The sequence below is a fragment of the Esox lucius genome, chromosome 3 (assembly GCF_011004845.1).
Source record: "Esox lucius isolate fEsoLuc1 chromosome 3, fEsoLuc1.pri, whole genome shotgun sequence".
NCBI classification, from domain to species: Eukaryota; Metazoa; Chordata; class Actinopteri; order Esociformes; family Esocidae; genus Esox; species Esox lucius.
This window is the reverse complement of record NC_047571.1, coordinates 33,443,793-33,468,172: the sequence shown is the minus strand read 5'-3', so window position 1 is coordinate 33,468,172 and position 24,380 is coordinate 33,443,793. Positions and strand designations below refer to the sequence as shown.

Here is a 24,380-nt window from a genome sequence, read left to right as displayed (position 1 = left end):
TGCATACAGAATGTGCCAGAATGTTTTGGCGGGCAAGTTTTCCTCGGCACGACAAACATTAATGCAAATTAAGTGAATCGGGTGCAGATTGATTTTGCAAAAAGTTAAAAATTTTCCTTTAGCAGTGTTTCTATTGGACCAGTTCCGGGTGGCCCCTCCCAGCTTTGCTCTAATGAAACACTTCACAAAGGAAACTGGTCTGAGGTCCAGTTCTGTGTAGAAGGAGTAGGGTGTCTGGTTGGACTCTTTAAAAGGTTCTACCATGACCAGTTCCTCCCATTTGAATCTCTGGTTAACAGGATGTGTTTTATACTCTGAATGGATTTGGAAGTAAATTGAAGGTGAAGGGGAAATCAAATCCCAGTTTTTTTCGTTTCATTTTTACTTTCTTTTTTTTTTTTTTTTTTTTTTACTCTTGGCCTCTGTTCATGTGCCTCTTAAGGCTCAGTTCAGCGAGCCAGATCAATAACCCAAACCACGTGAATCGATAATACCCTTTTCCCATCAGCACAAGAACATTTATTTCAGTTCTGCGGGTAGGGTGAGGTTTGATCTGGGGATTGCCCTGTCACCCCTGGTGAATTGGTCATTTGTAAGGCACTCAGAGACTCTGAATTCTGGTGTGTTAACGTGTGTTCTGGGTGTTCCTGGGACCACGGCTGTGATGAACCAACTGAAGGCCCTCCAGCTGTAGTTGAACCGACCCAGCCGTTTATCTGGACCTTCGTGATCATTTGGCTGTGCAGAAATAGGATATTCATTCTCGTTTTATGGTCGGGCAACCTCAGCCAACGTGCAGTCAGTGTGGTTGATCTTTTAGCGAGACTGAAATGTGAAGGCTAATTTCTGATTGGGTTGACAGGCACTGCTTATGCTGCATCTGAACCCAGAGAACCGAAATAACGGAAACACCACAATAAAAAGGACTTGCTTTGAAATAATTAAATCACAAAACTAAAAAACTACCATATCAAGGGGTGGTCCCACTCCTCATTAGGTTTTAAATGTATTCTTCTACTGTTAGTTCCTGAACTCTGAAATAATAATTCACCGTGTGGGTCTTTCGGTTCTTACCCTACAAACCCCACCCTATGTGTGCAGGGTTTTGTTCTGTCCAAGCCAGTAACACCCGATTCTGCCGATTCCAGACCCGCTGGCTAGGAGAATGTGTTCATGTTTCACTTGGAGACATACCCAGTAGACACCCACAGTTTTTTCCCCCAAACTCTAAAAGACCTGATCCTTAACCTCTGTAACCTACCCGTCCTCTCAAAACCTCTAACTAACCTGTAAGCCAACAAAAACTTTTAGCTGTAAATAGGTAGGGGAACACACACACACACACACACACACACACACACACACACACCTGAAGAACGAAAGCCTACTAATGTCTTCTGGTTTTCAGTGGTAAACAAGTAAATTATCTACAATTACTGTGAATCGTTTTCAGAATGTGGTGCTCTATAGGGTGTCATGAAAAACATTGTATCATACTCACAACCTCCTGAGATCCGTAATGAACTTAACCTGGTTGTATTCAAGACACTATCTAAATATTTTGCATTGGAATGACTTAAAAACCTTCCAGTGCAGATTGAGCTTTTTATCTCAGCGCTGGATGTGAATTTAAAGTGTTTGGTAAAACCTCTGCAAACATTACGGCCAAAAATGAAATTTCTTTTTTAGTAATTTTTTTAATTGTAAGGATAAGTTGGAGACATAAAACAGGGTGATGTTATGTTTGTCCTGGAAGTCTGTAGGATTGCAAAAATCTGGTAAAGTCACAAACTGGTTTGATTTCCTGTAATTCGGAGGGGGAATTCGCAGAAAATCTGAATCCTCTGGGGGAATGAGGGGAATTTGTAAAAGGGAATGATTTTTGCTAATCTCTTCATACTGTATATCTGTCAGTAGTCCTAATATATTGATAATGTACAGATAATGTATTTCCCTTTAACCCTGAATCCTAAATCTGTTGCGTTTATCCTCCCTGTGAGAGCAAATAGTTACTGTATAACACTTTAAATGTTTTTACATGTTTATGTGTACCGTAGTTCATCCACTTGTAGTACCAAGAAGAAACGTGATATTTTGTGAAGACATTTCCGTATGAAACGGCGTCCCCAAGGTTCCCCTGCTCCCTATGAACCCTGCTCAGAAGTAGTGCCCTCTGTGGAACAGGATACCATTTGGGATTCACCCACAGATTAATGCATTTCCCCGTTTCCACGCCAGTAAAGTGCAGTCGGGTGGCACGGCAGTGGCTTTGGCGCTAACGAAAGTCAAAGAGAACAGTCTCCGCTCTCCTCCTCGTCTCTCGCTCCTCGTCGTAGACCCCCCCTCGCCTCCCGATGGCGTTAAAGGTACATTCTAGAAGTTCTAAGTGTGTCCGGGTCAAAGGTCAACATGCTCTCCCTGCGGGCTGAAGGCCGTTCTGTGGAGTCCCTGCTGTCACAGGTTGTTTCCAACCCCCTGCTGGAATCCCTGCGTCTCTATTTACAAGTCCGTGTCGTGTGGCTCCACGGAACCCACGTTCCACCGCTTCCAGAACCCCCATCGGTTCCGCCCGCAGTCCTAGCAGTGGCGTTGGCCCCACAGCACCGCGACCAGGGAGCTCAGGACCACTCCCGTTTCCCTCCGCCTCCCCGCCGCCGCCCCGTTGCTCTGCCTCAGGGATTGGTCCCCGTCCTCAGCGCCCGCGACCTCCGACCTCACGCTGCTGGCGGAACACTGGACCAGGGGCGTCTGGTACGAGGTGGCCCTCCTCTCGGGCCGGTCGGGACTGGACCCGTCGGAGGGCCTCTGGCCGTTGTAGAGGAGGTACCTCCCGTGGGTGTCCTGCTCCATCCTGAAGAGCTCGTACTCGGTGTGCGGTAGGCGGATGCCCAGGGCCACACAGCCATTGGTTACCGTGACGTCCTGTTCCACGCCCACCTCCCAGGAGCCCTGGGCCCCGCAGTCATTACCACTGAACACGTTGAGGAGAGACGTGGTGGCCTGGTCCATGGGCATAACACGCATGTGGTTCACTAGAGGAGGAGGAACAAGTACAGAGCAAGAGAGAGGCGTTCATTTTCCGGATCGTGAATCCTCTCCGTCTGAAGTACACAGATGTACCACACCGTCCCCTCCGCAGCCCGAAGTTCACCCTCGGCGGGATGTAACCCCCCCCCCCCCCCCCCCCCCCCGACCCTTTACCTTTGAAGACGAACTCCGTCGCTCCCATCACCCGGCTGGAGTGCGTCCCGCGGCTGTACCTCCCGCGGGCGTAGATGCTGAAGGTGGGGTGCTTGCAGATGGGGTCGGAGTAATGGTAGTAGTGACCCTCCCACGTGTGGTTGTTGTCATGGAAGACGAAGTGGCGGGTGAGGAAGAGGACCTCGGGGCGGACCTCGCAGCGCTGGCTCACCCATTGGCCGTACAGCCCGACCGTCAGGTCTGGCCGCGGGACCAGGATGGGAGGGTGGAACTCGTCCGAGCGGTAGATAATGCGACAGGCGATGCAGCCCTGGTCGTGGTTCTGTGGAGAGGAGTTAAATGTTTTCTGTCGTTCACATGCGTAGGCTGCACTTACCAGAGGAAGAACATGACATGCGTTTAAATACGATCAGAGGATAAAAACGGGTGGTTTAGATTTTTTTTTTTACAATCGCCACTGCGGTGTCCAAAACATCTTAAAGTTAGATTGAGGGGTGTCTTGTCTATTCAATACTGTTTCCTTAGCAATGAACCGCAAATTAATAATTTTGAACAGACGTCTGCAATGAAATGTAATGGATATTCAGGATCCTTCAATTCAAAACAACCACAGATATTTAAATGGGACTTGGGTTGTCCTTGCTACGTACATTGTTTTGCTAAATTAAGTTAGCCACAGCTTCCCATTGATTCTTGAAGATTAACGTGTGAACGCATTGACATTAGTTTAACTGGCAGAACCCATCTGAACCTATAAGGTCTTGGGTACCTTAAACTTTTGCGGTACTTTGGAATTAAGCAAGGAAAATATCCATTAGATAGAAACAAGAGTGGAAGAATCACCAAAGCAATTCTTCCAGTATTTTTTCAGGGTGATCACATGTTTTCCTGGAATAGACAGGGCAGGCAAAAAAAACTTAAGAATGACAAGAAAGGGGGAAAAAAAGGACAAGAGAAATGCGGCTCTGTCTTCCAGCAGGATTTCTGTTCCTGGGATGGAGAGAAGCAGCATGGGTGCTTCAGATTCATAAAGAGGTCAAAGGTGTACAAGGTCATCAGTCACTATTTATTGCTGGCCATGTCTCGTCTGTCTCACCAGGTCACTAATGCGACACAGGACGACCTTCTATTTCTGAACTGAACTGAACTCTTTCCCCTCTACAGGTTCGTTGTCCCGGGAGATGTTTTCCTGTAAGTCAACATCATGATTTACGAGAATGTAACTTAAAATCTGCATCGTGGGTTACTGGAGTCAGGGTAAAAAGAGAGGTTAATTGAGAGGGGCGTGCACAGGGAAGAGGGAAACCGATAGAATGGAGAGATTTAGGTGGGAGACAAAAGGAGAAGTTTGTTGAGAGCTTCACGTGTGTAAAATGTTCGATTATCCCTGACCGCGGTCGTGAACGTACCGCATCGCTGACAACGCGCAGTAACATGGATAACATACAGGTCTGTGGTTAACGTGCGGTATCCTGGTGGATAACGTACAGGGCCGTGGTTAACGTGCGGTATCCTGGTGGATAACGTACAGTACCGTACGCCATAGAGCGCCATGTACCGTGTATGGGACCAAACACAGACCTGCGATAATAACTATTTAAATAAAGTGTCAGAACTTTGTCTGGGCAGCGTTCGGCAGAGAGGAGAAACAGAAACCCATGTTGGTGGAAAAGTAGTCAAATCGGGTCAAAACAGCGTCTGCTGCCTCGCTCTCGCTTGCGTCACCGCTGAGATCAACCCCAAAAACCACAGGGAGTCCCAAATAATCACCCGGTTCCCTACAAACCACCGCTCGGGTCAAAAGTAGCATGCTGTGTAGGAGGTAGGGCACCATTTGAGCCACAGCCTTGAGGCTGGCAGCGCCGAAACTCTGTGCTCACACTGGGCCCGACTATTCCCACTAAAGATTAATGGATCGGATTTTCACCATGGCAATAAAACGTCCTAAAAAAGGAACCGTTAGAACCTCAGCACTGGCTGGTTTATAGCATTCTGAGGCATGTCTAGAAGGAAAAACAGAGATCGATAGAGGACACATCCTTAAATGTTTTTACTTCAAGACCGCTGGCGTCACTGAGGGCTTCCACCGTTTTAATGCAGTCAACTGGGTGGGACTCCCATCTCCATTGGCCGATCTCTCCCGATGCCCTGGTTTGACACGACTCCAACTAGGTCCGGAGTGAACATTCCAACCTGGATTTCATGCATGCCTGGGGCTAGCTGAGAAGGGCCGCACAGTTTGAACTCTCCCTCTCTATTCATCCCGTGTCTCCAAGCGGTTGCTGGTCTATAATCTGATCATTGGCTTGTTGCTTGGCCTCTGGCCAGCGTTTTGCAGGTGGTGATGTTCTTGTCCAAAGTGTTTCTTTCAGGTCATTTCTAATTCTGACGAATAACTGAACAGTTGGACAGGGGAAATGCTTTTGGTGACCTGGGGTTGCCGGTTTTCAATTAGAGCTAATGTAAAATGCAAATGCTTCTTGTGTACATTGATTATTTCGATAAAAATAAACTTTGTCAATACAGGAGCAAGAGCAAGAGAATTCAGACCCCTTCACTTTCACTTCAATTTTGGTGTATTATAGACTTAATTTATAATTGTTAATGTCTTTTTTCGGATGTCAATCTACACACAGTAGCTCAATGACAAAGCAATTTTTTTTTAAATTTTTTGCTTTCATGCCAATTGGATAAAAAAAAAAAGAAAACTGAAAAAGTATATTCAGGCCCTTTGCCTTGACTCTTCAAATTGAGCACAGATGCATCCTGTGTCCTTTGATCTCTATAACTTGATTGGAGTCCATCTGTGGCAAATTGAAGTAATTGAACATGATTTAGAAAGACACACGCGTGTCTATATAGGGAATCACACAGAGCACAAACCAACCCAGGAAGTCCACGGAATTATCCTTAGACCTCAGAGAATTCTGTTGAAGCATAGAATTTGGGAAGTAAAAAAAAAAAAAAAAAACTAAATGTTCCCAGGGCCACAGTAGTCTCCATCATTGTGAACTGGAAGAGGTTCGGAACGACCGTGAATCTTCCTACAGCTGGCAGTCTGGCCAAACTACGTAACCGGGCAACAAGTGCCTCGGTCTGGGAGGTCACCAAGAACCCCACTGGCCACTCTTACTTCAGAATTTCTCTGCAGAGAAGAACAACCAACTATGCAGCACTCCATCCATCAGGCATTTACCATGGAGTGTCTTTACCGTTGAGTGTCTTTACCGTTGAGTGTCTTAGGCTGAAGCAACTCCTGAGTAAAAGGCTCATGTCATGGTGCCGAAAGTACTCGTGAGTGCATGAGGATTCTCTGGTCTGATGAGGCCAAAATCAACCTATTATGCCTGAATGCCAAGCACTACATCTGGCGAAAAACCAATTTGCCCCTCATCAACTAGATAATGCCATCCCTACAGTGAACCATGGTGGTGTGGGCATCATGTTGGGGCGAAACGTCTTGGCGGCATAAACTGTGTCTGAAGCAGATGCCAAGACTAGACTGGGCAAATTTTTTAATGCAACAGTTTGTGTGATCAGTGAAGCTAAATGTCAATGTGATGGAAACAAGTAATAGTTATTCTGCACATAAACACTTGTGTGCGCAACATCGCACAGAGCTTTAGAGTGTACACTTAATCACACAGTGCTTTAGAGTGTGCACTTCATCACACAGTGCTTTAGAGTGTGTACTTCATCACACAGTGCTTTAGAGTGTGCACTTCATCACACAGTGCTTTAGAGTGTGTACTTCATCACACAGTGCTTTAGAGTGTGCACTTCATCACACAGTGCTTTAGAGTGTGCACTTCATCACACAGTGCTTTAGAGTGTACACTTCATCACACAGAGCTTTAGAGTGTGCACTTCATCACACAGTGCTTTTGTGTACACTGCATCACACAGTGCTTTAGAGTGTATACTTCATCACACAGAGCTTTAGAGTGTACACTTCATCACACAGAGCTTTAGAGTGTACACTTCATCACACTTTGGTTTTGTGTACACTGCATCACACTTTGGTTTTGTGTACACTACATCACACATACTTGGTAATCCGCTTAGTGGAATCTTTTTATTTTTTTATTATGAAATCCTTGCATGAGAATTCCAAACAGAGGAGGGGACGAGGGCAGAGAGAGAGAGGCATACAGAGGAGGGGACGAGGGCTGAGAGAGAGGCATACAGAGGAGGGGACGAGGGCTGAGAGAGTGTTCTAACAGTACATCTCCCCAGGCATGCATGAAATCAGATCTGGAATGTTCTCCAGAATAATTCATAAGGCCGCATGATTCCACATTCGAGGGATACCACATGTTGACAACTACCAGAGATGGGAGGAAGTCCTGGTATCACGACCCAAACTACCGTGACGAGAGCTGATGTGGTTCCTATGCAACGTGTCCAATGAGTGATGCAACCGGCTCGGTTCTATCATAGTCGTAAGGACATGTGGACCTGTTGTTGGTCCTGTGGGTGCTCGGCAGAGAAGCACCGTTGTGGTCATTTTTCCAGGGAATTGTTTCCATGTCCCTTTACGGTACACTCATTCAGACTGAGGCCTACAGGCAGCAGTGCGCCAGTAAATCTGCCGCTTGGCCACGTACTTATCGTTCTTCCTCATCAACGGCTTATCAACCGTTTATGGAAAAATACACTGTAAGTATAGGGAGTGTTACTTTCCCCGCCACAGCGACCAGAAGGGAGAGTTAGCCCCCCTTTCTTCCCTGGTCAAAGGTAGCGCCCTATATAAGGATTACGGTTTCCTTAGGGATGCGCGCACGGTTTCCAGTTTCGCCGTGCGAATGCCGGCCCGTTCCACTGGCGGGTACATCGCCACGGGGAGGCGTGTCTAGTCAGGGCTCCTTAGCCGTACGCCGTGGAACAAATGACATCCTACCCCCTGCATAGCACACTCGTGTTAACCAGGAGGCTTTGGTCAAACACAGCGCCCTGCCGAGGGTAGCTTGCCATTTGGAACATCCTCTGCTTAAACCGGTGATATGGACTGCATCCGCACAGCCAGCGCAGCACAAATGTACATGTTTGTTTGACCAGACCACTCACGGCGGATCTTGGGGTAATCTGTCACGAGAGCGGTTTTAAAACCTCACTATAAGGTTCCAGGAGGCAGGGCAACTGCTGTTTAACTACGTAAACATCTGAAATCACAGCCTCCTCGTGAACACGGTCAGGGAGGGAAGCGGCTAAGTTGTGGTCTTAAAAGTATTCAGGAAAAAAATAAAGAGTATCTCATGTTTTTGGAAGGCAATAGAGTTGTTGAAGGGAGGAAGAGAAGGTGGCTTCAACATTCCCGGGCCAGCCATTCAAATCATCGATTTGAAACCAATAAATGTCCTGGCAACCCAAGAGCAATGCTGGGATGCACCTCTGCCACTTGACGCCGATGACTGGTGAATACACACTGTGCCATGTCTTCCCTGTGCTCAATGTGGAAGTACACACTAACACTAAGCTAGACACTCCGCAATGTTTGGTAACTGGCCTAAACACATTACCTAATACTACCAAATGCAGTCACTGGTCTTGACGTCTAGACACTAAATCCCAGTACCGACCTCAGCGTTCCGTAATGTCTAGACACTAAATCCCAGTACCGACCTCACTGTTCCGTAACGTCTAGACACTAAATCCCAGCACCGACCTCACTGTTCCGTAACGTCTAGACACTAAATCCCAGCACCAACCTCACTGTTCAGTAACGTCTAGACACTAAATCCCAGCACCAACCTCAGTGTTTTGTATCATCTAGACATTAAATTACGATACCAACCTTAGCGTTCTGTAAAGCCGCCTGGTAGCTAGATGGCCTGTAGAACATCCTCTGGGCGCGCTCAGTGTGGATGTCCCCCAGGAACAGCTCTTCCACCAGGTGATCCAGGTTCTGATGGAGGTACTGTTTCTCCACACGCAGCAGCTGCAGGAGGTTTAAAAGGGGCCAGTCAGTGCCTTGCTCAAGGGAACCTCTGCAAGATGTCATTTTGCGTTCTGTCCGCTCCCAGGCGTTTATCCCTGTGGGATTTGAACCAGCCACCTTCTGGGTGCCGGGTCGTCTCTGAAACCCTGCCGTACCTGAAGCTCATGCATGGAGAAGTTGAGCTCACTGGAGCAGTCACAGCTGGCCTCCTCACTCCACAGCTCGTAGCTCACGTTGGGTTCCCAGGGTGCTTTGCTCCTCAACGTGCCGCGACAGCTCTGGTTCAACCGCTGACTCAGGTCCTTGGCCACCGTTGCGGTGTGACACACCGCCTGACAACGGAGCACACGTCCACGTAAACCAACGGACCACAGTTGGTCTCATAGCCGCAAACTGGGCTATTTTGTATGACAGTATGCAGGCAGAAGTAGGCTTTGGTGGGTTGCAGAGGGTTGCAGAGGGTGGGAGAGTAAAAATAGCATTTGGGTGGGATTGTTTGTGGAGTCTGCAGGTGATTAGGCGATATACTGTCACAATCTGGCAAACCTTAATCTACCGTTTCGTTCTGTTTTATGTTGCATTTACAAATGTCAGCTAACTTCAGCCGCCACTGGTTCATCTCACATGATTTCATAAAATATAAAAATTTTTGATGGTGGGGGCTGAACTATGAATTTTAGTTTTCCTGGTCAATAGACTTCTTTAAAGGTGATAAAATCTTACATCACTTAGAAAATAATGCTTCACATTAATGGTTGGTTGGTGGACTCGGGTGGTCCAGTGATCTTCACCACTGCCTCCAGTGCACACTGTATACCACTGCAGCATGGCTTTGAACCTGAACCAGTGCTCTCACCACATCCCTCACAAAAATAAAGAGAAAATGTGACAAAAAGAAATGCCAAGTGCTATTGACCCAAAGTCAACTGCTAAAACATGTTTAACAACCATTTCTAGTAAAGCCTCCTTGCACCCTGGGCATTTCACTGAGTTTTCCTTAATGTGTATTTATTACACATGTTGTTATAATTTCAGGAACGATATGTTTTGCACTATTTTAGAAGGGCTTTCAATCTTTTCCCAGGGTGTAAAAAATAAACTTCACATGCAGGGAGAATGTTTGGATATCTTAATTTTGTTAGTTTATAAAGAGCAGATTCTGGGTTTTCCAAAACACCATTGTGAAATTGTTTAAGACCTTCTTGGAAAATCCCCCAAAAACAAATGTTTCACATGATCACTTGACGACGAAATGGCCTACAGTAATAAAGCAATTAAAACACTAGTGTGATTTTGAGTAACGTTTCTGTATTCTAATAATACCCAAGACCTTTATGAAGATCATAATTATTATTTTTAAAATGGCCTATATGGAATGACCTCAGTGGCAGAAAGGGGGATAAATGACGGCTCAGTGAGATCCAGGCTTTCTAGTGGAAACAATATTTGGTGTCATTGTGAGTGTTTTACTGTACACTTTCTATTACTGTGTATAAATCCAAGAATGTTCTCTCTAATGAAATCTGTGCCATGTTAAGAGACAAACATAGGAACAGACAGACAGACCTGGGTGCTGTGTGAATGACAAACAGACAGAACGGGGTGCGGTGTAGCTGTTAGACATACAGACAGACAGACCTGGGTGCGGTGTAGCTGGTAGTCAGCCTCTGTGCCTCCCCTGATGATCCAGGAAGCCTGCCGTAGCCTCAGCCGGCCCTGCACCACCAGAGTGTAGGTGGGGCTGGTACAGTGGTTGTCTCCATAGTAGAACTGGTGGGCCTGGAACGTGTTGTTGGGGAAGAATCGGTATGAGCGCGTCAGGAACTCTGGGCCGGGACGCACCTCACAGCTGGCAGACGGAGAAAAGGTGTTACTGCTGACAACGCTATTGAAGGCATCTGCCATGTTAATGAAACAAGCCGTGGTTCCATCCAGGTTCACAGAGGTGGGTTAGCCAACAACGGACTGACAGGTTCAGTTAACTCAGTGAGTTCAGTTCTACTGAGGAACGGAGTGGACTGGAGCGGGTTCAGCGCCTAAGAAGTGACTTGTGATATCGTGATAATCTTAGTAACCGTCTGGAGGTCACCGGGATCCGGTCCACTGCTGCAAGCCGGCAACACCACAACAAGGCTTGGCATTTGGTCATTTTAGGGGCAAAGCCGTTTGGCCTTCAGAGTCACAGAAATGTTTAGGGCACAAAGGCCATTGAGTGAAACGAGAGGATTTGGTGATTACAAATAAACAAACTTGATTTGATGATAAGAAAAAAACATTAATGACATAAAAAGTTACATTATTCACTTTTTTAATATCATACTTTGAATAATAACTTAGAACTGGTATGTTTTTTCCACATAAAAAGTGAAATTTTCATGTTTTAATCCTTTTTAAATGATATCTACTCGTCCCTCAACATTTTTATATATTCTGGAATCTGTTTTAGTTCAGAGTGTTCACTTGACGACAAACAACAGGCAGCAGTATTGACAGTTAAGTAACGTTAAGACTAGCTAGCCAGAAGGATAACATTACCTCAGTTAACCCAAAAGTAAACTGCTAAGTATCCTTTAATGTCCCAGTCACCTGCACAAATGTGTGTGACCTAAATAAACAAATATAGTGACATTGTGTGCTGAGCAAGTCATTTTAGTTTTTTAATCTTTCACCACTAACGCTACCTAGCATTACTTCTCGGGGGTTTCAAAAAGTGTTCAGGTGTATATCCCCCTCGGAGGTCGAAACTTTCCCACCTCCCAGTTGCTCATGAACACACCTTCCAAAACAGAGTTTTTGATTCAGTTTGATTCAGGTAAGCGACGGCCACGGCCGGCATGAAATTCCTATGCTGCCCACTACACAGTGGCCCACTGGGCACCGTGCGCCGGCTGTACGTTCCACTGCTGTCCCAGCTGCAGGCTTGGGGGAGTAACCAGATAGCTTAGCCAGGCAATAACAGGCGGTGGTGATGGCTAAAACACATTTACTGTGGTGATGAACAGTGATACACAATGTTAACACACACATTGGGTATGGCCCTTTAATGATTCTGGATGTTCTCACTAGTCCCCACTTTCGCAGGGAAAAGTAGCTCACTTGTCCGACTATGTTAGCTGTCATCCCTGATACCCCACCTTTGAATGACTATACCTGCTGCTGCCACACCTGAGGGGAACATTTGTATCCTCCTGGGATCCATTTTTACAGGTAGCCTCATTTTCATCCTTTCTGTAGTAGTGATTAATCCTGTCCAAACCATATTATCATCATATACTGTATATATTTCAGAACTATAATTTACAGGGTTCTGGATGACGTCTCTGCACTGATTTCCTATTTTGAGAGGGTAAAGTCCAACATCACGATTGCGAAATAGATAGACATTCCATAATAGGACATTGAGTGTTTTGGGAGGTTTATTAAAAGCCATTTAAACATGCAGTGGCAGAAATGACAACACATATTCTCTGTAACCAATCAAATTATGAAAACAATTGTTTGGGTGATTATCGGCAATGCACAGAATGAGTGAAAATGAAGATAAAGCATTAACTTCCTCTTTTAGAAAAGCAAACAATCACTAGATGAACTGAATTAGACCTACATTCATTACAATCAATAACCCAGATGTTTGCATACAAGGAAGCACCAGTGAAGTGGACACAGACAGCTAGAGTTGTGTTTAGATGTGAGGAAATATAGACACAATTCATCAGAATAAATATAATTAATCTGAGTATGTATGGCTCTACATCGCAGGAAGAATATATTTAGGTGTTTAAAACATGGCCGGTTTCGCAGACACTGATTAAGCCTAGTCTAGAACTAAAAAAACAAGCTCAATGGAGTTTTCTATTGAACTAGATATTTTTGTCCTAGACTTGGCTTATTCCGTGTCTGTGAAGCCGGCCCTAACATTTACAGAAAGACGCCCTTGGCCATTGAACTAACGCTAGTCAGCAACTGCACAAGCTTTGGACAGCAAATTCCATCTAGCAGCACTGTGAAATTAACAAGGTGAACACGTTCCCCCCGGACTGCTGATGAAGCAGACAAAGGGCCTCGTTGCCAAAACGTGAGTTTGGGTTCTAGCTGGATCTGGGGTTGGGAGGGGTTTACAGCTGGGGTGCAGGTCTAAGACAGGGCTCACCTGGTTGAGACCCAGTGGCCCTCGATGTTGGGGGGCATCTGGACGGTAATGCGAGCTCCGTGGTGGAGATGTTTCAGCATGTGGTGACACTGGGACCCCTTGGCAGGACGACCAAATGGTTTCTCCAGGGACGACAGGCGGCTGGATCTGCTGCCAGAATACTCCAGGGACCCCTCAGCCCGACCTGCCAGAGAACAGGGCCAATGTTACAACCCTCCAGAAAATCGTACAAGTGTTATGTAAAAATATAATACTGATTAAAAAAAATCCTTGAATAAATATAACAGACATGATTTACTTAAATATTACAGACTTTGTTTCAGTTAGCTATACAGTATTTTCTTTGCATTTTATCCTACCCTATTCTATTAGCTAAAATCGGAACAGATGATGTTTGAGAAACTGGGCCCGGGGGTGTTGTACCAAAGAAACCATGAGACAGATTCATGATTTCCCGGGAAAGTCATAAAGCATGCCTTAGGTTTTAAAACCAGTTACACACGACATAATATAATCAAAGACATTCATCAATGTCCAGACTTCATTGATGTGCTATTTGAAGTGACTTAACCTTTGTATTCACTACATGAATAAACTGTGTGTAGCACCCAGACACAAGTTGGGTCAGTTCAGGAGGTCCATGGGTACTCATAAAACCTTATGTTAGAGTAGAATATATATACACAGTATATTCATTTCATATGCCTGGGCAATCTCTTGAGTATGGTTAGCCATGCCCTTTTAGTGTCTTTGTAGATGGATCAAAATATTTAGAATATATACCATCTATCAATAAAAAAGAAACATTTAAAATTGAATTTTAGGGATATCAAAAATTCCAGCTAGTCGGCCAGAGTAGTATCAGTGCAACACGTGAAAATACCAATCCCTGAGGGAGGATCTACGGGATGAGATGTAGGAAATTAAAAGGATTTTGTAGCTGGAGGCAAGGAATAGCTGAGTGTTCGGGGGAGAGCCATCGGAGTTCACATTCCAACGAGGAATGATTATATGCAACACTGTAACATCTGCAGATCAAAGACGGTGAAGTTTCAAGTTTTTCCAGCTCACGTGCAGAAACATGTAATTGGGTCTAATGGTTGTCGCAACACACACACACACAGACATACACTGTGTTCATCACTTTTCAGCACCAAACATTTTTCTTTTGTTAAAAAGATACCAGACAAAACCTATCTACTGATCTTTCTCTGCATTTTCCTCAGTGTTTGTGATGTCCAATAAGCAACCGTGGCCTCATCTCCTCACAACAATGTAATGCCCGTGACAGTGGAGGGCCTCAGGGTTTCCTCCAGCGGCTCGCAGGCCATTGTCATCCGAATTCATCCATGAGATTCACAGGGAACAACCCTTGTTTTGGACGGCTTACTACTTCACAAGTCTTCGACGAAGTCTCACGGTGGTGAGGCTGGGTGTTTTTAAAACATTTGACTACATCAATGTGGTGATATAATACTGTAATACGAAGAAATATGCTTATATCAGCCCTTGAAATATATAACGTTGATGACAGTAGTATCGTCTTTTGGCCTCGTGGAATTGTGCTGTTGTGAAACCGGTTTCCTCTCCGGTTGTATTCGTATTACCCCAGACTGGTGTTATCGCCACGGTGATGAGCTACCATGTGTCAGATGGAGATACACAGAAGATCCCTGCGCTCAGACACTCTGGTGATACTGCCAGGAACATGGAGGCTGGCTCAATGAGACACACACACACACACACTTCACAGCCATCCACGGAATGTGTCTATCTTGATTGATGGTCAGCTGCTCTTTGTGTGTGTGCATATGTCTGTGTGTTTGTCTGTGTGTGTGTGTGTGTGTGTGTGTGTGTCAGAGTGTGTGGACCATTAAGTTCCAGCCTCCATCTCCTTTCAGTGGAAAGCCCTGAACAGACAGGTGCCAACAGAATGATTTCACACCCTGGATACAAGAAACCACTGTGTCTGTGTGTTTGTGTGTCTGTGTGTTTCTGTGTGTTTGTGTGTGTGTGTGTGTGTCTGTGTGTTTGTGTGTGTGTGTCTGTGTGTTTCTGTATCTGTGTGTGGCATGTGTGTGTTTGTCTGTGTCTGTGTGTGGTTTGTGTGTGTGTGGTGTGTCTGTGTGTGTTTGTGCTCCATAACGGCTGAAGGATTTAATTTAGAAGGTCGAAGGTTACCCAATTTTGCATGTGGCAACAGTCTAGACCAGTGTTTGTCAACCCTGCTCCTGGACACCCCCCTGCCCTGCATGTTTTAGATCTCTCCCTGCTCCTGGACGCCCCCCTGCCCTGCATGTTTTAGATCTCTCCTTGCCCCCACATACCTGATGTAGCTCATCAAGGACTTGATAATGAGCTGATCATTTAAATCAGGTGTGACAGAGCAGGGAGAGATCTACAACATGCAGGGCAGGGGGCCTCCAGGAGCAGGTTTGAGAAACACTGGTCTAGACCAAGGCATCCCAACCCTGTTTCAGGAGATCTACCGTCCAGAAGGTTTTCTTCAACTCCACCTGTGATTAGCCTTATTGTGCTAATTCAGCTAATTATTAGAATCAAGTGTGTAAAATCATGGTTAATCGAAAACCTCCAGGATGGAGGACAGGGATGACCAGCCCTACAGATGAATAGTGCATATTAACAGTCTGGGCCTACCTTTTATCATTAACGCTTGATTAAGAGAAGCATAGACTATCATAATTATTTCAGATCTTACATAATGTGTCATTACAAAGACTCATTGTGATGTCCTAGTATAATTAGTTATGAAAATGAAAGATAGGCTCTATGAGAGGTTGAACCAATTATTATGAAATCTAAAGCTAGACTCTATTGGAGGTTAAAACAATTGGGATTAAATACAAAGATAGCTGCTGTTAGAGGTTCAATTATTATTTTGAATCAAAAAATCTGCTAAAATATTTTTATAAAATCTAACAATGGCCTCAGTGAGAGATTGCATCAATCATTATTACATCTAAACCCTACAGCTACTACCAGACTGGTTTTGGTGGTAATGAATGCTCACAGATGGCTGGATCCAAACAGAGAGCGCATGACGTTTATTTGGGAGGTACAACGCTATATCAAGGGGCAGGCTGGCATGAACTCGAAGGGCAGGCAGAAGGTTGGCAACCGGGTATCAACGTTGACCAGTACGGGATAATCCAGAGAGGCAACCAGACAGGCAGGCAAGGGTCAGGTTACCAAAGCAGACTTTCAAATACTTCTAAGACAAAAGACAATACTAACAAACAGGCTCAGTAGAGTTGTCATAACACAAACAACACATCACAAGGACAGGGTATTAATGACCAGGCTTTATAGTGGCTGCCAGGGCAAGAGGGAGAACACAGGTGGTATTTGAAAGTCGGTATTTTGGTGATTATTATTCAGGGGATGGGGATCTGCTGTGAGGGGTGCGTTCAAAGGATGGGGATCTGCTGTGAGGGGCGCATTCAGGAGATTGGGATCTGCTGTGAGGGGTGCATTCAAAGGATGGGGATCTGCTGTGAGGGGTGCATTCAGGAGATTGGGATCTGCTGTGAGGGGTGCATTCAAAGGATGGGGATCTGCTGTGAGGGGTGTGTTCATGGGATCTGCTGTGAGGGGTGCATTCAGGGGATCTGTTATGAGGGGTGCGTTCAGGAGATCTGCTGTGAGGGGTGCGTTCAGGAGATCTGCTGTGAGGGGTGCGTTCACCAGTCTGGTTGGAAGGTCGAGGATGTGGGGGATGGTGGAGGCATTTGTACTGTATAAAACCTACAACCACTACCAGACTGCGAGGTGTTGTTCTGCCATTGATCAAAGCACTTAACCCTAATTGCTAATGTATGTCCTGTATTGTTCAGCTGGTAGAGAGAGCGAGCATTAAAATGTTTCCAATTATAACTGTGAGTCTGTATGTCAGCGTCTGCTGGCTTGACTATGCACCTTGAAAACACCCACCTTAGGGCTCAGTACAATTAAAGCTGCATCACAAGAGTATCAGCTGGAGGCATCAAATGTAAGCCGAGGCACTGGCTTTGATGTACCGCCTTGACTTTGGGGGATCCAGGGGATTGTGGGGGTCAGAAGTAACGACACATGCTCTGCGCTTGTACCAGTGTTGACTAGTTCCTGTATTACAAAGAACACTAAACGCTGGTTACATTTTCCACTCGTTAACCATGTTCGTGGCATGTGTCTGAAACGTCATACGGTTGACTCGCAGGCTAACCCTCACCACGTGCACCAGACGTCACAGGCTAACCCTCACCACGTGCACCAGAGGCTAACAGGCTAACCCTCACCACGTGCACCAGAGGCTAACAGGCTAACCCTCACCACGTGCACCAGAGGCTAACAGGCTAACCCTCACCACGTGCACCAGAGGCTAACAGGCTAACCCTCACCACGTGCACCAGAGGCTAACAGGCTAACCCTCACCACGTGCACCATAGGCTAACAGGTTAACCCTCACCACGTGCACCAGAGGCTAACAGGCTAACCCTCACCACGTGCACCATAGGCTAACAGGTTAACCCTCACCACGTGCACCAGATGCTAAAAATAAGTCAGTTGATGTACTCCTTCATCATTTTAATACCAAAATATTGAATATCTCAGTGCAGCATTTGACACTGTAGATCATAGAACACATATAGATAGCCTGGAAAATTGGGTAGGACTCTCCGGGACAGTCCTTGATTGGTTCAGATCTTATCTAGATTGCCGGAGTTACTTTATCACCATTGGTAATCATGAATCTGATAGGGTGGCTATGACATGTGGAGTTCCACAGGGATCAGTTCTCGGACCGCTTCTGTTCAATCTCTATATGCTACCTCTGGGCCAAATTCTACAGAACAACAACAATAACTACCACAGCTATGGCCATGATACTCAAATATATATGGCTCTCGAACCCTATGACAGCAGCTCAATAGACTCTCTGTGCCATCAAATAGAGCACATAAATACCTGGATGAACCAAAATTGCTTAAATTAAACCAAGAGATTATTGTGTTTGGCAACAAAAATAAAAGAACAAGTATTAGTAAAGAGCTGGATTCTCAGGCCCTTAAAACCAGGGATCAAGTGCGTAATCTTGGTGTTCTGTCACCAAAACAGCATTCTATCATATAAAAAATATAGCCAGAATTAAAGGCCTCGTGTCCCAAAAAGACCAAGAGAAGCTAATCCAGGCTTTTATCTCTAGTAGGGTTGACAACTGTAATGGCCTCTTAACTGGACTCCCCAAAAAGTCTGTAAAACAGCTGCAGCTCATTCAGAATGCTTCTGCTAGAATGTTAACCAGGACCAAGAGAACAGAGCACATCACTCCGGTTCTTAAAACTTTGCATTGGCTTCCAGCCAGTTACAGAATAGATTTTAAAGTGGTGCTTTTAGATTATAAATCTCTGAATGGTTTAGGACCAGAATACATTTCTGATATGTTTGAAGAATATAAACCGAGCAGGGCTCTTAGATCCATGAACACAGGTCAACTAGTAAAGTCCAGAATCCAAACTAAACATGGAGAAGCTGCGTTTAGCAGGTATGCTGTACACAACTGGAATAAACTACCAGAAGATCTTAGACGTTTCCATTTTTAAATCCAGGTTATAAACACTTCTCTTTTCACATGCCTATGACAGAGCATTGAAACTCACTTAAACCTACCACACTGTGTAGTCTTACAGCTTTTATTGCTTTCTACGTTTCTATCACATTTTTTCTATTTCTATTTTATTATTCTATGTTTTATTATTATGCTGTATTTTATATTTCTCTTCTTGATTTTTTTGTTTTGTTATTAAATGTATATTTTGCTATCTTAAAACCAATCATAATGCAAGTTCTGTTGCTATCAGAGGAATAACCGCAAATGTAACAATCTGCGGATGACGGTTAAGTTCATGCAGTCCCCCTGGAGACAGCTGAGCTAGAGAACTGTAAGAATCTGACTGTTTTAATTCCATTGCATTTCGTATTTTTATTTTTACTGTAAAGCACATTGAATTGCTTCTATGTATGAATTGTGCAAAATAAATAAACTTGCTTGCATGCTAACCCTCACCACGGCTACACGCCGGTCCGTTCAGACGCTATAACCCTCACCACGGCAACACGCCGGTCCGTTCGGACGCTATAACCCTCACCACGGCTACACGCCGGTCCGTTCAGACGCTATAACCCTCACCACGCCGGTCCGTCCAGACGCTAACCCTCACCACGCCGGTCCGTCCAGACGCTAACCCTCATCACGCCGGTCCGTCCAGACGCTCCTTCGCCCTGTTCTGGGCTTGCATCCCAAATGCCCCCTTATTCCCTGAGTACGGCACCGTCCCAGGTCAAAGGTAGGACCCTACAACAGGGAATAGGATGTAATTTGGGGAGCATCACCGGCGTCCCTTTAAAAGCTTAAAAGGGACGCGGGTCATAAATGTTCACGCCACACTGATCTGGCCTGACAGGCGCGTGTCACCGCAGGTGGGTAGACTGAGGCAACCGCACACTGCATTAATGGAACGTTAGACTAACTTAAACACACTTCAGGGTAAGTGGATTCCAAAACCTGTGTGTGTGTATGTACTTGTTTCTTAAAAATTTCAGCACAGAAATTCACCAACATCTATCATTAGTACATTACATGAGAACATGAAACTTGGTGAGAAAGGCCTAGGTTACATTCTTGCAGTACAGTACAGCCACTTCATTTCAACCAGGTGTTTGAGTCTTGGCCGGCACACCTCCAGTGACCAGACACACGGCTGATGGCCGATCATTGTGGGTTTACAGAGGCCAGGGATGGACAGTTGGTGGGACAGGGTTGGGCATGCAATCTAAATTGTTGCTGTCGGATGGTAAATGCGTTCCCCTCCAGAGCACGCCTGCAACACACACTTTGTGGTGCAAGCTGTGTGACGAAGAAATAGAACGAGATGTTGTTGGAGGAAACATCTAGAACTTTGATTTTCAAGTGCATGAAGTTGTTTACAAGTTGAGGCCAGAGTTGCTGATTGGACATCACAAAAATCGGGGCAAATGCAAAGAGTAAGATTAGTAGATTGGTATTGAGTAGATTTTTCACGAAAATGTTTTTTGTTCTGAAAAGTGATTGGAACCGCGTGTGTATTACTGTATACACGTGCGTGTGCAGGCAAGAAGACTGGAAGTCTCCCACTGCTTTCATCTGTCTTGTTGCCCATGGCTACGCTTTTATTGCCTTCTCGGCCTCAAATATGTCCACCAGTGTAACCAAACACATAATTCACTAGCAAATGCCCTGTTCTTTTCTCTCTGGTTTGTTCTGATGAAACACATTTTCTATCCTCAAGGATACTTTAATCACATCACATATAGGCTTTAAATAAAACATTCTAACTACATATAGCCTATAACCGTGTACATTAACAGTAATAGTGGAAAGTATATGAATCAACTTAGCCTACATCACAATTAGTCAATCAGTCTAATTCCATTAACCCAAAGTATAGTTACCCATAAGAAATGTGACTTTTCAATGTAAAATGACAAATCGCACCTTAGGTAACAGGAATACATCGGAAAACGTATCTCTGTAAATAGTGTAAATGCATCTTACCAAAGATCGCAATTAACAGAAATACCATGAAAGACCCCATTCCAGTTGACGTTGGAAACATAATGGGCTTCGTTTTGTCCGTCGACTTAGCCGCGCGTCCGCAGTAAATCCGTGATGCAATCCAACATTCTCTATCCGTGTGAATCAATGATGTCCAGTAGGCTGAGTGTCCGACAAAAATGCTGCGTGTGAAATAATTTGTTTGAATTGCTATCAAACCAAATGTTTTGTAATTGGATGGAATTACACTATTAGTTCTATATAGACTTCAAAGTATCTGTCGACTTTTCACCGATCGACCCAAAGTTCAAGTGCGTCTTGTTTTATATTCCAACCGATTAAATCGACCTCAGAATTTGCCTATATGTTTTTCTTTGTCTCTAAATGAAACAGGATAATAAAAATGCTGATTAGCATGCTCCTGTTACAGTCCTGCGGAAACCACGGAGAATGCAACTTTATCCTGTCAGAGTTTTTCATTAGCCGTAATGTTCTCTGCGTCTGAGTCTGAACTGTGCGTCCTCGTGTGTAAAAGAGGACAGCCGGGGTACAGAAAGAGGTCGCCTCCATCTGATGCGTTTTAAGGGGCGTGGGAGTGTAAAGACTCCGAGAATATTTCTGTCTGTGATTGTATGGTCCCTGAATATTTCTGTCTGTTATTGTATGGTCCCTGAATATTTCTGTCTGTAATGGCATGGTCCCTGAACATTTCTGTCTGTGATTGTATGGTTCCTGAATATTTCTGTCTGTAATGGTATGGTCCCTTAATATCTAGATTAAAATAAGTTCCCTCCAGAGGTTAAAACACTATAGAGGAACACAGGTTGCCTGATTTCATGCATACAAACAAAAAAAATGTAAAAATGATCCTGGGTAACTGCATGAGCACTATGTGAAAAAGGTTTTGTAAAATAAATTTGACAAATAGCCGAACGTTCACCGTCACAGTCAATAAAGAAGGACCCCTGACCATGACCTCTCTCCCTCTAAAGATGTCTCAGAGAGAATGCAAGTGATGTGTGAAACGGTGCAAATATAAGGTCAGCATCCATGACCCCACCCCACAACATCTGACTGGGGTATGTGGAGATCCAGGCCATCCATCTTCATAACCCCCTCTGCTGGGGCTTCTGGGTAGTCACCCAGGAATTCTGTCCCTCTGTCCTCTGGGCCCCGTGTTCTGGAAGAATGACTTTCCTCTCAACCCTCTCATCTCTCTCATCCCTCTCATCCCTCTCAACCCTCTCATCCCTCTCATCCCTCTCAACCCTCTCATCCCTATCAACCCTCTCATCCCTCTCATCCCTCTCACCCCTCTCAACCCTCTCATCCCTCTCATGCCTCTCATCCCTCTCATCCCTCTCAACCCTCTCATCCCTCTCATTCTTCTCTAAACACTATAGACATGGATGTGTCAGCACTGCCCCAGAAGAGGGAAAAGAGAGATGGATATTTACCAAAAAAATGAGAGGAAGAGGGTTGAGAGGAGAAAAGAGTGGAAGTGTTGAGTCCTGTGATAGTCCTCTGTATGGACCCAAACATCTCTGCTCCTCCATTTCAAAGCTCTGTGAATATATTTATGGTGTCATCAATGTTGGTGGATGTAAGCGGTCATTCAGGTCAAGGCTGATCAACATTTGGGACCGCTGGCTTTTATTTTTCCAAAGCCATAAGAGCATTAACGTTGGGTGGTTGAATACCAGTCCTCCCGCAATCATGACTACATGGGTTAATCATTTTAAAGGGGCTTTCAGATGTGCATAATTTGATTGGGATCTTGCGCAAATGTGTGATAAATCAAATGACACTGACGAAATACGGCCCCCCAAAAGTTTTTAAACAACGTTCTTCCGATTAAGAATATCATTGTGTGCCTCACTCCTAGAACCTGTCAAGGAAGATTGAGTGTGCTGGGAACATTTCAAAGTTGTTGTTTTGATGGTTTTCATTAAGGACATGTTCAGAATAGTCAGATAAATGGGCTGTTCTGTGTTTGTGATTATTGTCGTGTTACCATCTTAATGCTGGACAATGTTCTGATATCTTACAGGCATTGTTAAAAGAGGACCTACATGTGTGTGTGTGTTTCATGTCACAAGGGGTATTGAAATAACAGGATCATTGAAGGGTGTGAGTATATGTTCCAGTAAAGGGTGTGTGTGAGTATGTTTCAGTGAAGGGTGTGTGTGAGTATATGTTCCAGTGAAGGGTGTGTGTGAGTATGTTTCAGTGAAGGGTGTGTGTGAGTATATGTTCCAGTGAAGGGTGTGTGTGAGTATATGTTTCAGTGAAGGGTGTGTGAGAGTATATGTTTCAGTGAAGGGTGTGTGAGAGTATATGTTTCAGTGAAGGGTGTGTGTGAGTATATGTTTCAGTGAAGGGTGTGTGTGAGTATATGTTCCAGTGAAGGGTGTGTGTGAGTATATGTTTCAGTGAAGGGTGTGTGTGAGTATATGTTTCAGTGAAGGGTGTGTGTGAGTATATGTTCCAGTGAAGGGTGTGTGTGAGTATATGTTTCAGTGAAGGGTGTGTGTGAGTATTTGTTTCAGTGAAGGGTGTGTGTGAGTATATGTTTCAGTGAAGGGTGTGTGAGAGTATATGTTTCAGTGAAGGGTGTGTGAGAGTATATGTTTCACTGAAGGGTGTGTGTGAGTATATGTTTCAGTGAAGGGTGTGTGTCAGTATATGTTTCAGTGAAGGGTGTGTGTGAGTATATGTTTCTGTAAAGGGTGTGTGTGTTCCAGTGGTGTTTGTGTGTGTTTCAGTGAAGGGTGTGTGTGTGTTCCAGTGGTGTTTGTGTGTGTTTCAGTGAAGGGTGTGTGTGTGTTCCAGTGGTGTGTGTGTTCCAGTGGTGTGTGTGTGTTCCAGTGGTGTGTGTGTGTGTGTGTTCCAGTAGTGTGTGTACTGCATGTTCTCAGACATCAGCAACTAAAACTACTTTGAATGACGTGTCACTTTGCACAGAAAACCTTTGGATCATTCAGACACACAGTAAATGAGTCAAAACCCTCTGTTTTAGATGACAGGCAGCAGAACGCACTAGTTATTAGTTGTGTTTTTCACACATGTACAAATTGTGGGTATATGTGAATTGGAAATGTTATTTTGGTCACCTTCGTTACCCCCCAGAAGAGTGTGATCTCAGATAGATTCAGCCATTAGCATTAGCTGCCCTGCTCAGGGTATAAACAAGGAATGAATGCCCCATAAATGTAAATGTGTTAGTCAAGTGAGATAAAGCTTTGGCAGAGGCTATGATGTATTTCAGGTGACTAACGCAAGTCTTTATGTATTTAAAACAAAAGCAGCGAGAGACACAGGCAGTTCTGGCACGTTCAGACAAGACAAAGCTTTCTGTGCATTGGCCACTTAAGTGGAAATTGAGCTGCACATTTTAACTTCTGCCAAATATACAACCACATTTGGGACCCATATTTCACTCAGATCAATAACTGAATGACCTAGTTTGCAAACAAATCAAACATTGGTAAACTCCCATA

At 44.8% G+C, this 24,380-nt stretch overlaps 1 protein-coding gene across 1 annotated transcript; it reads right to left on the bottom strand.

The window, feature by feature from the left end:
* Window positions 1-1,394: 1,394 nt before the first annotated feature.
* Window positions 1,395-21,587, bottom strand: LOC105025282 (protein APCDD1). The gene is made up of 7 exons (XM_010895863.4): window positions 20,881-21,587; window positions 13,290-13,473; window positions 10,778-10,988; window positions 9,295-9,471; window positions 8,996-9,139; window positions 3,202-3,523; window positions 1,395-3,032 (listed from the first exon to the last, which is right to left on the bottom strand). The coding sequence occupies exons 1-7, from the start codon at window positions 20,939-20,941 to the stop codon at window positions 2,578-2,580; spliced, it is 1,554 nt and encodes a 517-aa protein (XP_010894165.2). The 5' UTR covers window positions 20,942-21,587; the 3' UTR covers window positions 1,395-2,577.
* Window positions 21,588-24,380: the final 2,793 nt, after the last annotated feature.